Source organism: Megachile rotundata, unplaced genomic scaffold, assembly GCF_050947335.1.
Source record: "Megachile rotundata isolate GNS110a unplaced genomic scaffold, iyMegRotu1 scaffold0229, whole genome shotgun sequence".
Classification (NCBI taxonomy): domain Eukaryota; kingdom Metazoa; phylum Arthropoda; class Insecta; order Hymenoptera; family Megachilidae; genus Megachile; species Megachile rotundata.
In genome coordinates this window covers 200,138-216,001 of record NW_027473526.1, presented here as the reverse complement: position 1 = coordinate 216,001, position 15,864 = coordinate 200,138, and the positions used below count along the sequence as shown (strand labels likewise).

Sequence of the window (15,864 nt, the reverse complement as noted above, 5' to 3'; positions counted from 1 at the left end):
TACCATGTAATAAAACTGTTCGAATTCTGACTTTATCGTTTACCGATAAATCACAGGTAAAGCAAGTGTACGTTTATTTAACGCGGTAATAAAACTAGTAGAAACAAGAAGATACATAAGAATACGTAAGTGGATAAAAAAGAAAAGGAAACATTAAAAATTTCTAACGATACACGTGTTAGACGTGCAAATGCATTTCGGGTAAATACCTATAAAAACGATTTTATGAAATTTTTCGTTTCACCGAAATCATAATCAAATAATAAAAAAATGGCATACATGTCGAATGGTTATTCGATTATACTCGTAGTAAAGGAATAGATAGATAAGATATTGGCGAGTAAATTATCAAGGAGAAACAGTTGTTCTCGACGACAGCGAATACCGAGAGGAACATCGATTGTTATTAGCATCAGTTTACTAACCAAATAACTTTATTAACGTGTCGAGCTACAAGCTTTGAAAAATTGAGAGAGGGAAAACGTGTTAGTTACCCGAGAACGTTGCATCGGATTTTGGTTGTGCGCGTGATCCGATACGCGTAACATTATTTTACTCCTTTTCATTTTTACTTTTTTTTTATTCTTTTTTTTTTTTGTTACGTTCGCTCCTTCGCGTTCGAACTTATTTCATTAATTCCAGTCCATTATATTTCCACTTTTCGTTTCTTTTACGTTGTTCTTTTTCTGATAATTGGTCATTAACCGATGGCGAAGAAGAAGATCGAATTCTATATGTAAATTTTCGTAAACACGTGTCTGGAATAATTTCCTAATTTTTCCTTTCGATTCAATTTCGTTTTTTAGCCGGTAACCTTGGCACTTAGCACTCTTACGAAATATCTCGGAACAAGGGTCGTTATGGAGTTACTTCGGAAAGTAGTACGAATACATAACTGGTCGTAGAAATGACCAGTTCACGTTTTACATTCTCCCACCAGGAAAAAAAATATTTTCAGGCGTTATTATACATACTTGGTCGTTGTTCGAACAAGTTGCGTTTGACCGAATAAAGTTAGCGAACACGGCTGTTTACGGTAAAAAGTGATTTAAAAATTTCAACGGTCATCATTCGACAAATATTAATGGCTGATCATAACGAGAGACGCGTCTTTTTCTCTCTTCCGAACAATACAAGGTAATAAGAAATTATTTTCGGTTCCTATTCGTGTAAATTGTTGATACCTAAAGGATTTTCTATACAACGTAATTGAAGTTTAATTAATTTGTAAGCGATGAAATTAGGTGAAATTCATAAGAATTTTAAACGCAAGGAAGAAGGTTCGCGAGAGTTTCTTTCAAAGCCACGAATTTTCTGTTAATTTTGATCGTTTTAATTGGAACAAAAGAAAGAAAGGAAAGAGGGAAATAAAAAAGGAAGCGAGCAACCAGGAGGATAACGTTAAATTTCACACATTTCCCTTCAACATTTGTACGAGTTGTAATTGTCCTTAGACGTTCAGCTAAATTGTACATATGTATGTGCATAGGTGATGAAGTACACGATAATGTACACTGAGGTCACATATATTATCGGTCGTTACATTATTTTTGAGAAATTCATGGCGCGCCGAAATAGAAGAGCAAAAGTGGAAATTTCAAGAACAAAGAGTTAATTGAGTACGTAAACGACGAGGGAAAGGCGAGGGATGAACAAAGATATATCGATAGACGTTTTAACGTGGCACTTCACCAGTATTAAAATGTGCGCGTATACTATCAAGATCGCAATCGTTACGCATCACGTTCGGTTTCACGTTGGCGTTCATTAAGCTACGGTAAGTATTTTTCTGTCATTCACAGAGAAAAGCCAATTAATCCGGTATCTTCGTTGTGGCCGCGATTAAGGTATTACTTGGTAAACGTAACTGGTTATTTTACTTTCGATAGCCTATTAATCCTCGGCTTTACTCGATATCTGTTTCAACGCAATCTCGACGTAGAACGGAGATAAGCCGTCGCACTCCTCTATGTATAATCGCATTAGCGACATTTTTTTACAATGGAAAACAAACTAGACACACGAACGTAAATTTCCGTAATTTCCAAGCGTAAGAAAGGAAAAAAAATAAAGAAAGATAACAATCGACTTGCCATTATTTTCTTAATATTCCGAAGGGAGAAGGATCAGCCATCATTGGCTACATAGTGGTTGGTTGGTCGATTGGTCGATCAATTAAGTAGTTACTCCGACTAAACTGAAATAATCGATTGATTTTATGAAGCGTTCGAAGATATCGTTGCCGCTGGATCATCGACTCGGGATATCTGTAAGGTGGCTGCTTATCAGACCTGTTAAGCGTCGATGCGTCGATCTATGAAGAGGTTGCTCGATAACGCCGTTTAATTATTTTTCTTCGTTTCGATCTTTGGTATATATACTGAAGAGTGTTTTTTTCACGCGTTACAGGAGCAAATGGAAAAATATAGGTAGATAAAGGAAGAGACGAAAATTAATGAGAGGGAAAGTAAACACAAGAAATAACTCGACAGAAATAGAATAGAAAATAGCATCGTCGTTAAACATATGTATAAGCGTCGAAAGAGAAGCAAGTAGATTATTAGCAAAAGAATAAGTGGACGATGCGCGACGACGAGACATCCTCTACTCCGCGCGATAAATCATGCGTACGTTTGATCGATCTCGTCCTTCGATCTTTCAACTAGCAGGATGTATTGCGTTTTACTAAGTACATATACCGAAACAAGTTACGTAAAGAGTATCGTCAAAGGGAACATTTTTGTAGCGAACTACGCGGTATCCGTGAAAATGGTAGTCACGCGGCAACAGGAACGTCCCTAAGTTTGACGAGCGTCGCTGCTCGTTAAAGTCTCTGACCAAAGTACCTTTGTTTCATATCTTTTGTTCGATCATAATCGTCTTAACGGTAACCGGTAAGAATCGAAAATTGGTCCGTGACCTTCTTTCGTTCGTCGTCATTTGCATCTTTCTCGAAAAGTGGACTCTAGCGCGACTTAACATTCATCCGTTATCCATCCGATCATTCGTTTCGTCACTTCAGTTTAGATTATTTAATTTCGTTTGTTACCATTGTTAACAGCTTCGAACGAAAGAGGAGTGGACTGAAAGAGAAAGAAAGAACGAAAAAAAAAAGAACAGGTAAGGTAAATTTAAAAATCGGTTCGAACGTACTGTTATACGTATGCGCGTGGTATAATTTTCAAAGAATCAATCACCGTTTCGCGTAATTCGACTATCTTCTTCTAGGGTATTTGGCGGTAATCCCTTTCGAAAGAGAAAAAACGACGATTTCGTTAAACTTTTAACAGAGAAACAAATAACGAATCGTAAAATCGCGAACGTTGTCGAGAAAGAGATAGAGGAAGAAGAGTAAACGGAGAAGGACAAGAGGAAGAAGAAGAAGAAGAAGAAGCAGAAGGTGATTTTCGAAGGTCGCGAGAAATCGAAGCCTAAAGAGTTATCACACGATAATATCGTAGTCTACTCGACCGTTGGTAATCTGGTTTTAGTGTCGTAGCAGCGAGAGAATAGCGGCGACGAGCCGCAAAGTAACCAATTTTGTCGTCAACAATTAAATAAATCGGTAACCAGCAACCAGTGCCAGTGATCAACCGTGATCGACGAATCGAGGAAATCGGTAATATCGCGATTCGAAAAGTGGCCCGCTACGTTAAAAGCTACGAAGGAAGGTTGCGAACCGATGAAATTTGCCGAAAATTTGATGACAACTCGGATCCTGATCACAGATAGAACAGCCACGAAAGGGAACAAAAGAGAATGTCGAAGAAGCAATGGATGGTTCTGTTGATGCTCTTTCTCACTTATTTGTTATTAGGTGCATCCATTTTTTACCATATCGAGAGCCGTCTAGAGATCGAACGGATGGAAAGAGCGAAGCAAGAACGCATCGAGATTAATGGTGAGCAGATCGTCCGTATATTTCCCACGCGTACCACGTATTTTTGCTAAATTTCCGCTCTCTGCTCTTCCTCTTTTTCCCTTTTTCTATTCTTCTACTCGTCTCTCTTGCTTCTGCTCCCGTTCATTTCATTTCGATCCATTCACTAATCGTCCGCGGTAAACGGTTAACAGCGAGTAGGGTTCGTTGATCGCGCGATACAGAAAATTGTCCGAAACAGTTACGTCCACGTACTGACACGACGATAGGAGATCGATATAAGATTGTATCGTATTTTCTATCGATCATTTTCATGGATGCGACGGGACTTTGGAAATTATCGCTGACGTCACAGAATAAACGGCGAAACGAAGATTTGTCTGTAATCGATGATCGAAAAACTCTAACGTAAACGATACCTAGCATGTGTACCGCGATTACTCGTAACTTAACTCACATTTCGTCGTATCGGCCAGCCGCCATACGATCCACGATCACAATTCGGATAACATTAATTTTGTACGAAACATATTATCCGAAATATCCATACTGTTCGTTTTTTCGTTGGCGCGCAGTAGATCGTTGAGAATATTTTATCGAATCGATGGGTACGCGTATACTACAATGTTTACGTCTAAAATAATGATCGATAAACGATCGCGCGGTATAAATTTGGACAACATTGGAAGTAAACGATCGATTTTCATGGATCGCGCGATACCGACCACGGCCAACCGTGTACACGGCTAACCATTTCTGCCCGATGAGCGAGCATAAATAAAATATTGCTAATTTGGAACGAACGGACATAGCGTAAACGCGATATATACCGAACGATAAGATAATACACATTTTCGAGAGCAGATACACGCGTTTAAAGTTTGAACGAGGTGCATCGTACAAATGATACATGGATGATATTTATTTATAAGTATATGTACATGTAGAACTACCAATCGAAGTTTTAGTTCATCAGGATTCTCAAGGAAATTGCATTTTCAGCTTTGCTGCATGAACATTATGTGCCGAACCGTAGGCACAATTACGACGAAATTCTCGGAAAATTGACACAATATTGCGGCAAATCGGTTTACAACTACACCGAAGGTGAAACCGATCCTCTTAAATGGGATTTTTACAATAGCTTTTATTTCGCTTACACCGTTGTCAGCACAATTGGTACGTATGACATACGCTCTACGCGCATTCGTTGCGCACAAACGTAGACGGTTTAATTTGAACAATTTTTTGAACAATTAATAAAAATTTCTTTGATCGAATCACCTGATACAGGTTATGGAAACTTGGCTCCGACGAACATGCTTTGCCGTATTCTGATGATATTTTACGGTCTAATTGGCATACCTATGAATGGAATTTTATTAACGCAATTGGGAGAATTTTTTGGCCGCGTATTCGTGAAGGCGCACGAAAAATACAAATCTTACAAACATGGACGCAACGATTATTTTCCCAAAAAATTGACAACCTTTAAAACGCGTAAAGTGGGATTAGCTGCTCAAATATTCGTACATTTGATGCCTGGATTCGTTATGTTCATCTTTTTCCCGGCATTTCTATTCTCTCATTACGAAGGTTGGAGTTACGACGAAGCAGTCTATTACGCTTTCGTCACGCTGACAACCATCGGTTTCGGAGATTACGTAGCAGGTCAGAAAGCGTTCACTCGCATCTTTCTCGGCGATTTCTTCCGAACATCGTTGCTCGTGCTTACGAACGTATTTTCTTCGAGAATCCGAACAAATTCTAATATTCTAGCCGGTTTGTCCTTTCGAAGCTTCGTAATTCCGATAGTATCGGTAAATTACACACAGATTTTTTAGCGATCGCACGCGTCAAAATTCTACTTTACGAGATGTTTCTCTCGGTCGATTATACATAGAATTATACGAGCCAAGTAGCGTCGGACTAGAAAATAAAAAAAGTTTTGTCACGCGTTTACACATGGTCGATCGCGTAATTGCAAATTACAGGACAGGATAACAGCAAAGGAAACGGAATTTTTTTTATTCTCTATAAAGCCTTCTTGATCTGTTGGATCTCTTTCGGATTAGGATACACCGTTATGATCATGACATTTATCGCGCGAGGGATGCGTAGTAAAAAAATCACTAGGATCGAACATAAATTGGCAATAAACTTGAAGCATACGCAAAGCAAAATTTGGAACGAATTAAACAAGGAAATGAATTATTTGCGTCGCGTGTTTAACGAACTTCAATTGTCGAAAGTGAAGGTAAAGGAAACAGCGTTATTATTCTCTCTTCGTAGAGGAGTAAAGTATCGTTTCTTTTTAGAGAGTGTACGTCGACGAATGCGAATACGAAGTTCCGTTGTCAAAATTTCCACGAAGCAACAGTTTCCCGGATCTTCGAAATTTGTTGTACGGCGAAAAAGAGGACGACGGAATCTGTTACAAACCACGACGACGCGCCAACAGCGAAGTAGTACCGACGGTAAGGAGGGAGAATTCTTTCGAACTAGTTCACGATTCGACGTCTACGTTAACAAAGAAACGCTCGTTTACGTTACAGGAAGATCAAATAACTCGCGTCGTTTCTGAAACGGATCTTCAAAGGATCGACAAAACGGCAACGTTCGCGACTCACGCGATGATCCAACCAGCCGAATTGCTCGCGAGATTGGTGAACATCCTCGGTTACATACCACCTGCCACGGAAGATACAACCGATACTTACGAGAAAGAATTGCCGACGGAAAAGGAGCCGATGAACGCGTTCAACTCTACCGGTCACGGTGCATGGACGATCGGACACGAGAAAATTCCTCGATTTTTCAAGCCTCGTTCGAGAACAGCCAGCGAAATTAGACTCCGCGAGACGAGGTATCTCTCGGATCGAAACGTCGAAAGGACTTGGTCGGGACCAACGGCAGCCAGAAAAATGCAACAATTGATTAAAGAGCAAACGACCAACGAATCGTCCAACAAAGATCGCGGCTTTATAGAAGGCAAGCTCTCGAAATTTCGTAGCTTCGCGTTAGCGAAATCCGTCCCGAAAGCGCTCATCCCGTCCGGTTCTTATAAGAATTGGTTTTCTTCGAGTTTCGAGAAAAAACATTCGGAATCGGGATTAACGAGCGGAAACGTCGATAAACGGCGAGACTCGAGGAGTTCGGTCGTTTCCAATTCTACCAGACACTATTACACTCATACCGGTGCCGCTAATACCGTTCAAACGGAAAATAGTAATTTGCTCGAAGAAACCAGCGTAGCAGATTTTCTAAGAGCCCTGACTATTCTTCACGCGAGCGTCGCCAATACCGATAGTTGGACCGGCACCGTAAACGCCACCGCTATCGATATCACCGACGACGATCGTACTCGCCGAAATCAACCTCGTCGGAAAATGGGTACCGCTTCTTTGACGCCTCCGAAACTTCCGAGTCTTTTCACGTTATTTTCGCCTATTCAATCATCGAGTACGCGTCACGATCAAGAATCAAGCGTAAACGATAATATAACGAACTCGAGAAGAAGCAGTTCCGCGTTCATCGCGCCCACGGTAACCAAATCGAGAAGATTTTCTTTGCGACCTGTCACGACACCCATCAGTCCGCCGACACCTCCGAATAACGGTTCGCCATCCTTATCGGTGAGTATCGTGTATTTAAAGCGAGGTTATTACGTACAGTTTTTTCTTTTTTTCGAAATACGCATGTTCGTTTACCATACTTATTCGTTATCGTACACGCACAGAGGCCGCAACGAACAGCGAACGAAAACGGAGCAACGTTTTCCTTCGAATCGTCCAAGAAACCTCTTATTCCGATGGAACAAGCGCCAGGTCTGTCATCGCCGATGAAATCATCCTTGGCCAGTCGTCGTTTCTCCTTGCGACCAACTACTACGAATCATGGAATCTCAACGGGGAACGCTGTCGTCGGTAGTGCAACCAACACCAAAGTTTTACCTCGTTGGAAGGCTGGAATGTTGCAACGACAAATCGGACAAATGAATCTTCGACGTGCCAGAGCTTTCAGTCTTAGCGATGTTCAGCCGGACGATCCTAGGGGAAAAATCGAATCTTCCGCTTCGTCTTTCAATATGTATAAAAGAAATATTCGCGACGCGACCCGAAAGAATATCTCTTCCCACGAAACATCGAACACTGGAGAAAACGTTTCGAGATTCGCCGAAATCCCGAATCAACTTTCGTCTTCGATAAGTCGTCCGGATAAACAAAATTCATTTTTACGAGAAACAAATCGACTCGACGATAAGAAATTTCGAATTATCGATCCGTATCCGCGACCGACCTCGTTCAAAATTTTAGACGATAAGATCGATCGTTTCAACGAACCTACATCTTTTTCTTCCTCTTCGTCGCAGCACGATGATAGTATTTCTGTCGTGGAATCCGGTCGAAAGCAGGTCGAAAATACTATGTCGTTGTTTGGACGTGTTCCCGACGCAACGGAAGCAACGCTGGTAGAATTAAAAGTTCAGAATCCCGATTCTACCGATAGCGGTCAGCGTTCCTTTTCCAAAAGCACGGCTAACGATGATTCCATGGACAATTCGACCGATCTTACCGGACTCACGATCGAAAAACATCGAACGAATTCGCGCGCGACCGATTCCTGATGACGACTCGTGCGTGATACGAACAATCACTTTCGCAAGTTTCGATCGAACGATGAACCTCTCATACGCGTCGCAATACTTTCGTACAGTCGTGTTAAACGTTTCAACAAAAACATTGCCGGAATCAAATTCGGTAGAGCGTGTATTCGTAAATTCGTGTCAAGTCGAAAAGAAAAGTTTAACTTCACGAGATTCGAATATCGCGTGCAAAAAGCAAACTTTCGTTCTACTTGCCAAATTACCGACTACTCTTGTAATCGTACACGGGTCGACGGACGATCGAGTAGTAATTATTTCACGATTCGAAGGAATCGAATCTCGTTAGAATATAACGATATAGTCGATTCCCGAAAAAGGGAAAAGTAGTAATAGTTTACGTAACGCGAGAAATCGGAACACTAACAATCGTTATTGTTCTTCGACATCGTACGGCGTACGCTATACGCGTCGGTTTAGCGATATAGTCCGTTAAAAATGATCGTCGATACGCTCAAGTAGTTAAAAAAAAAAAAAAAAAAAACACGAATCAGATATTTCGTGCGGAGTTTCTCTTACCGTTCCGAATAAAATGGACCTCCTCGTGATGTAACCCTTTCTTGATTATCGCAAAAAGGAAAATGAAATCGAAACCGCAGCGCGGAAGACACAAGGTATTATTTAATAAACGAATAATAATTGTTAACGACGCGATTACGATAGACTTTTATTCGTAACTATTCTATGCAATAAATTAAAAAATAATTTAGATTATACAAGAGCACAGACTATCTTTTTCTTCGCTGTATCAAAGAGTGGTGTTTACGGAGAACGCGATTCATGGAATCAAGAACAATTCCACCACTCTGTTTGGTACGATTTTTATTTGCATCGAATAATCAGCTATGCATGTAAAAATTATCGTTTTTCTAGCCTTTTCCGTATCTCTTCGATTAAATTTGTTCGGGGAATCGAAACCTCCGCCCGAGAGGCAACGTCTCTCAACGTAACTTCCCCTCTTGCCAATTCTCCTTCACCGATTATTACGACTAACGGTATGTTATTCTCCTCGCAATGATGCAACTGAGCCAGTAACTTTGCATTCTTCTTATAGGAATGCTCAACTTTCAATCCGGCATCCCAAAGGGTCGATAAAATTCTCATTCTTTCTTCGTGTAGATTCTTTTGCGCACTCGCAACAAATACTTGGACTTCCGTGGTACGTATCTTTGAACCTTCGCGGTTTAACTTCGCTTCCAATACGCTAAAAATCCGTTCGACACCTAACGACAAACCAACACACGGAACCGACTTCTTCTTGCTGTCGAACATTCCCACCAAATTGTCGTACCGTCCACCGCCAGCCACACTGCCAACGCCAACGTCATCGCCTGAAGATCACACAACGTTATTTTTTACTTTAAATTACCGAAAAATTATACTATAGACAATCAATATCGAAAACTTACCAGTTAATATCGCTTCAAAAATCACTCCTGTATAATAATCGAGTCCTCTAGCGAGACTAAGATCAAAAACCACTTTGTCTTGTACTTGGAAAATATCGCAATACTTGAATAATAGTTCCATGCACTCTAAGCCTTTCACCACGGATGCCTGTTTCATCAGATCGGCATCGTTTCTTAGTTCATCGATAAGTTCCACTCCACCGGACCGCGACACGTACGTTCCAATTCTTTCGGCAATCGATTCGTCCAATCCCTTTTCTTCCACGAGTTCGTTCCTTACTTCTGACCAGGGACTTTTGTCGAGCTTATCGATCGACGAACAAACGGTACGGAACTTTTCTTGCGAAACACCACAAGCAGCGAATATACCGTCCAGTAACGATCTATGGTTCAATTTGATCGCGTAAGGACCTACATCCAACAATTGTAACGCTTCGGATACGATACGTATGCATTCGGCGTCCGGTATCATCGGATCGTATTGCCCGGCTATGTCGAAATCCTTCATTCGGTACGAGAAAAAAAAGAAAAAAAATGTAAAATGACCGATATTGTCCTCGATAATAATACTTGTTAAATCGACCGATAATTTTGTTAAGAAATTATAAACGAAGCGATCAATACTTACGCATTGATAAAATTCTCTGTATCTACCCTTTGTCGTGGCAGGATTGTCCCGTCGATAAACCTTTGCTATATGATATCTCTTAATGGTAGAAATTTTCCCCATAGCTAAATATCGAGCAAAAGGTACGGTCAAATCGTATCTAAGAGCCAATATTTCTCCACCTTGATCTTTCAAGTCGTAAATTAGTTTCGAATCTTCTCCATATTTTCCCGTTAAAATTTCCTAAATAAGAATCCATCCGTTTATTATGTAGATTATACGTTACGTTTCGCGTAATTGGAATATACCTTTAGTTCGAAGACAGGCGTATCTATGGTCTCTGCACCGTGTTTCTTAAACACCGTTATTATTTTATCCAATACTCCGAGCCGCAATGCCATTTGCTCGGGACCATAATCCCTGGTACCTTTCGGTGTTTTGAGAATAACCTTCGAGGATGCAACATTCTTTCCTTCCTCCGAACGAGCTTTCTCCTCTGATAATTTGGGAATTTCCTCTGCTATCTAGTACAAAAGGAAACAGCAATGAATGGAAACACTCGATTTAAGATCGATGCTAAAAGTAATTTGTACGTAGATTCACATCTTTCGTTGCACATGAAAAAATGTGTCTGCATAACATGCATACCTTTAGTCTCGAAAGTATCGTGGTACAATAATGTTTTCGCGCAGGAAAGATGGCATTGATCCGCACGGTGCGCAACATCGTGAGCAACACAGTCGTTTAAAAGAACCAGAATCAAAGACATAAGTCCACCTCAATCAAAACTAGTCGAAAGAACAAATAGTACCATGTAAGTTAGCTGGCAAGCAAGTGCTATGAATTATATTGTTCTTACATAGTTTTAACGACAAGCATGCTATTCGGAAGAGTAATCGACATCGACGTCCAATTCACGAATTTTATAATTTATAGCGACTCTGCTTGCAAGCTTCTAACTGCTTCTCTCACCTTTCGGTCGATCCAATTTCGATCTGAAAGGCGAAGGTTTCGCGAAGAAGCGATAGGCTCTTCCGGGTCAGGAAACGCTACACGCTCAGTTATACTGAAGCTTTGAATATTTGTGAACCACCTTTTCAAATGTGGCCACTTTGAAAAATCGTCGTTATACGCGACACACAGATCGAACAAAATCGCATCTTTCGTAGTAGGTACCCAGCCACACACGTAACTTACATCGGCAAGATCGTTGTTTATATTTTTTAACTCTGTCGTTATATCCGAAGAATTCGTTAAATCCTGAAGAACGGAATACGATGCAATGGTGTTGCCTTTAGAAAAGGTTAGGATAAATAGAACGATCTTTCGGTCTTTTGAAATAAACGAATATAATGTAAATGAAAATACGGAAAAATAAATAAAAAGACTTTGGGAATAAAAAATTTTGTCCACGAAAAACTTTAAATGCACCAAAAGCAGAAGAGCACATGACAATGAAAGTCGGTGTTGCCAGAAGGTAACGTCTTTACGCGGAAAGCGACAAAAGAATTTATCACGAAAAAAAAAGAAAAGAAAATATGAATCTGGTATCTTGAAAGCATAAAAAATAAATCGACGTTACCTTGACATCATCGGTTTTGACGGTTTTCAGTTTTCGCACAAGCGTTTCCTGTGGTTTCACCTTTTCCGATTCTCTTTCTCTGATGTCGTCAGCCATCGTGAGTTCCACGATCTCTGTTGGTTCGAGTCCAATTGGTCGAATCCGAAATGTTTCACCGAACGCGGCATCGAATAGGTTATATCGAAATTTGGTACAGTTTGCGTATATTACCAGTCTTGCAATAGTATAACGTAATTACACTATACGCGAAGGACAATGGAATTTTTTAGAAAATGTTTATTATACGATTTTTTTTTTTCCTTTCCGTCTTCCGACCAACACTTTAGAATTTTAACGAAACACGAAAAATAAATAAATATATTTTTTACGATGTACGTCGAAAGAGAAGCAACTGTACAACTAAATGAAAAATATAATCGCATCTCCAAGAAAGGAACTAGAACGACAACAATTTGTTGTTTCCTTGTTGTTCGAGATTGACCATTTATTACGATCGAATAATAAATACAATTTTCGTATGTTCCTTATTAACCACATAACAGATAAAAACGATTAGGCCTTTAATTACGTGGACTATTTCTAAATCAGCATTACGCGCAGGATGGAAAAGAAATTGTCGTTTGTAGGTTCCATAGCGCCATTCTACATCCTTGACCCTATAAAGTCTGTAAAAAAGAAAGCGATGACAAAATTGATCTCAACTTGTAAACGGAAATATGGGATAAGCAACATTTTCTTACTCTGTAGAATTACTACATTCATTTTCCATATAATTATTCGTTCGTAGAAAAGTATTAAATTTCCGTTATTTTATAAACGTATAGAAAAACTCCTAGAACGAATAAGAATACGAGTGGCATTATTTCGTTTAAATATCACGAAACAACTTAAGAAGTCGATCACAACGGTTTGGATAGTTACTTGCAGAAATCGCTGCTTTTTTCAATAATATGTTCAAATTCCGCAAAACTTAAAGCACCGTCGTCGTCTAAATCCGCTTCGTCGAGAATATACTGAAGAACCTGTTGCATATTTGTTTCGTTCAATCTTTGAGGAACAGTGAGTCGATCTACTACCTGTCTTAAATCTCCGATACCAAGCATATCGTCGCCGTCGAAATCTGCAAATAATTAGAACGAATAAGAAGGAAAAAATACAAAGAAGAAAGTATAAAACTTTACCAAATATTCTGAAAGCGTGTTCCGCTTTTACAGCTTTAGGAGCTGCATCGCTAAAAACTGACATCATATCCAGAAAGTCTTCGAAAGTGCAATCTCCGTCCTGGCTGGAACTAAAAACTTTGCAAATTCGATCGCCGAAAGGATTAGCTTTTAATTCGGGGTATTGCAAAATTTTTGACATCGGAAGTTTGGCATTTCTATTGTGGCCTACTTTCTCCGGAGCAAGAGCTTTAAACTTCTGATGCGCGCTGTTATTTTAAAGGAGAAAATGTATATACATATATCTTACAGCGTACGCACAAAAGACCGGAAGATACTTACTGTAAAACTTCTCTTTTCGTGAAATAGGTTAAATCCTGCGACGGAACATAGCGGTGAATAAGTAAAGAAAATGGACAGAACTAGGTGGTATTACCTGGTAATCTTGTAATTCGTCTTCGGTAAACTGACTTTTACCGACTCCCATCTTTCCTCGTAGACTTTAAATTTCCTTAATAAATTGTCACAATTTAATGGAACGACACAGTGGTTGCGCATATAGAAGTATAGAAGTATCGTAGCATTGTACTCTGGAAGTAAAGCGGAATTCAATAATTTTGTTCTTAATAACGATACGTTCGAAATTATGCGAGTCATACCTTTAAAAATTCGAAGTGTACCCTTCCACGAGTGAAATCGAATGCAGTATTATGCATAACCGAAACAAGTCAATACGAAATGGATACGGCTTTGGGTAAATATCTACGCACGCATAACCTATAAATTCTTAGACTGGTAAATATGTTTCGTGCATAATCTCTGGTTGTGGTAATACACAATTATTTAAGAAATAATAATATCAACATCCTTCCGTATCGAACCAGTAAAGCATTGAACAGAAATAAACGTAAATCAGTTTCTGTATACAGACAACACGATCAAAATTAGAGGCATAACATAAAGTATCACACGCGGAACCACTTGGAAATGTTTGTTGAAAAATTATTGAAAACCTGGCAACCATGCCAATCGCACCTAACCGAGGACATCGGGGACCAAGATGGGTCGCCCTGTAATTGAAAGTCGCTCTTTCGCAGCGGAGAAACAGTGCCAATCTAAAGAAGGCTGTGCCGCGATACACAGTAGCCAACCGTAATGAGGCATAGATTACATTAGAGGTAGATGGGTCGCGGTGTAAGAAAGGCAACTTGAAAATGTAAAGGATTGCAATAGTGCCAACACGAAATAGTCATAGAGCAGCTAGAATCAAGATGGTCATTAAGCATTAACGCAGTAGTGCCAACCTCGAAGAGCGAACGAATTTGAAATTGCCAACCTGCGGAATACTCTACCGCGTTTCGGAATAGCCACCTTCTAAAATAAAAAATGCGAAGAAAATTCGAAAAGATCTCGAAGAAGCCAAGAAAATTTCGAAAAGCCTTGGAAAATCAAAGAAAACCAATAAAAAGTGACAACAAGGAAGAAAAAAAATCGATTTAGCGGTATTTTAACGAAACGAACGAAATGTGAATCGGTATAGACATGAATGTGAACGGGACAGAGGACTCAATGTGAATAGGTAAAGGCACTAATGTGAACGGGTAAAAGCACCAATGTGAACGAATCCTCGGCGACTCTCCATGGTCCGCGCTTCGGACGCATCGGCGTGAACGGGTGTTTCGGTGGTGCCAACATCAAAGAGTAAAGGTAATATTGAACACTGCCAACCTGAAGGATTCACTGCTGGGATTCAGAACAGCCAACCTCAGAGAGCTCGAGAGAACCTGGGACCCAGATGGTCAACAGGTATTACTGCAGTAATGCCAACTCTAAGCATATCGCGACAGTGAGGGACTGCCAACGTAATAGCGGTACCGAAAGTAAACGCCACCTAAGTACTGCCAACCACATTGAGTCACAGAATAACGGCAACCTAGATGGCTGCGCGCAATAAAGCGGCAATTCAATAGTGCCAACCTTATAGGTATCGCGTAAGTGAAAGATTGCCAACATAAGGGTGGTGCGAAAAATAGCAGCACTGACAACGTCAGCGAGTTAGTCACTGAGCATCAGGAAGCAAGATGGACATGAAAATTGTCAAACTAATGGCGTTAGAGGGAGTGAAGGATAGCCAACATTATAAGTCAACCATATGTGAACGGGACTTCAGCTGTACCAACCTGAAAGTCGTGTAGCAGCGATTCAATACTGCCAACACTGTAGGGTCAGAGAGTATATTTTTCGTAGATGGTAGACCGTCAGTATCCGCAACACCGCCAACATGACGGCTATGACGGTAGAGAAGGACAACCAACTTGAAAAAACGGTCGTCGGCAACAAATCAGTCCTGGCAACCTAAAAGTATTTCGTCCGAAGCAGTGGAATTTGTCAAGTGTTATTAGTAAAACAGCAACCCGAAGTGAGATGGCTGCCGTTATGTCAATGCAAAACTAAAAGTTGAAACGAATACAATAGTGCGCAAAATGAGTAGTCAATGAGCAACGGTAACAGAGATGGTCGCGCGTCGGGAACCGCAGAAGCGCCAACTTAACGGACGTCGTGC

At 40.3% G+C, this 15,864-nt stretch overlaps 3 protein-coding genes across 16 annotated transcripts; 1 reads left to right on the top strand and 2 right to left on the bottom strand.

The window, feature by feature from the left end:
• The first annotated feature begins 44 nt into the window (after positions 1 to 44).
• Ork1 (open rectifier K[+] channel 1) lies at positions 45 to 14,289 on the top strand. 8 transcript variants are annotated; one of them, XM_076541888.1, is made up of 8 exons: positions 45 to 1,777; positions 3,062 to 3,120; positions 3,229 to 3,901; positions 4,883 to 5,059; positions 5,174 to 5,551; positions 5,875 to 6,137; positions 6,199 to 7,515; positions 7,620 to 14,289. In XM_076541888.1, exons 3-8 carry the CDS (start codon positions 3,760 to 3,762, stop codon positions 8,505 to 8,507), a joined length of 3,165 nt encoding a protein of 1,054 aa, XP_076398003.1. In that variant the 5' UTR covers positions 45 to 1,777; positions 3,062 to 3,120; positions 3,229 to 3,759; the 3' UTR covers positions 8,508 to 14,289. The 8 variants fall into 8 exon arrangements, with proteins under 8 accessions (XP_076398003.1, XP_076397999.1, XP_076398001.1 ...); XM_076541884.1 differs by having other exon boundaries at positions 45 to 2,894; XM_076541886.1 differs by having other exon boundaries at positions 45 to 1,137; positions 1,490 to 3,901.
• On the bottom strand, positions 9,180 to 12,448 carry HisRS (histidine--tRNA ligase). Of its 5 annotated transcripts, none has more exons than XM_003701477.3 (6): positions 12,142 to 12,448; positions 11,532 to 11,819; positions 10,868 to 11,083; positions 10,581 to 10,802; positions 9,953 to 10,454; positions 9,180 to 9,874 (listed from the first exon to the last, which is right to left on the bottom strand). In XM_003701477.3, the coding sequence occupies exons 1-6, from the start codon at positions 12,235 to 12,237 to the stop codon at positions 9,402 to 9,404; spliced, it is 1,797 nt and encodes a 598-aa protein (XP_003701525.1). In that variant the 5' UTR covers positions 12,238 to 12,448; the 3' UTR covers positions 9,180 to 9,401. The 5 variants fall into 5 exon arrangements, with proteins under 5 accessions (XP_003701525.1, XP_012136362.1, XP_012136359.1 ...); XM_012280972.2 differs by lacking the exon at positions 11,532 to 11,819 and adding an exon at positions 11,208 to 11,347; XM_012280969.2 differs by lacking the exon at positions 12,142 to 12,448 and adding an exon at positions 11,208 to 11,347 and having other exon boundaries at positions 11,532 to 11,671.
• LOC100878700 (calcium and integrin-binding protein 1) lies at positions 12,593 to 14,440 on the bottom strand. Of its 3 annotated transcripts, XM_012280977.2 has the most exons (7): positions 13,961 to 14,431; positions 13,738 to 13,891; positions 13,644 to 13,678; positions 13,323 to 13,570; positions 13,063 to 13,261; positions 12,882 to 12,973; positions 12,593 to 12,806 (listed from the first exon to the last, which is right to left on the bottom strand). In XM_012280977.2, exons 2-6 carry the CDS (start codon positions 13,786 to 13,788, stop codon positions 12,952 to 12,954), a joined length of 555 nt encoding a protein of 184 aa, XP_012136367.1. In that variant the 5' UTR covers positions 13,789 to 13,891; positions 13,961 to 14,431; the 3' UTR covers positions 12,593 to 12,806; positions 12,882 to 12,951. The 3 variants fall into 3 exon arrangements, with proteins under 3 accessions (XP_012136367.1, XP_012136366.1, XP_003701524.2); XM_012280976.2 differs by lacking the exon at positions 12,882 to 12,973 and having other exon boundaries at positions 13,323 to 13,432; positions 13,961 to 14,440; XM_003701476.3 differs by lacking the exon at positions 12,882 to 12,973 and having other exon boundaries at positions 13,961 to 14,437.
• Positions 14,441 to 15,864: the final 1,424 nt, after the last annotated feature.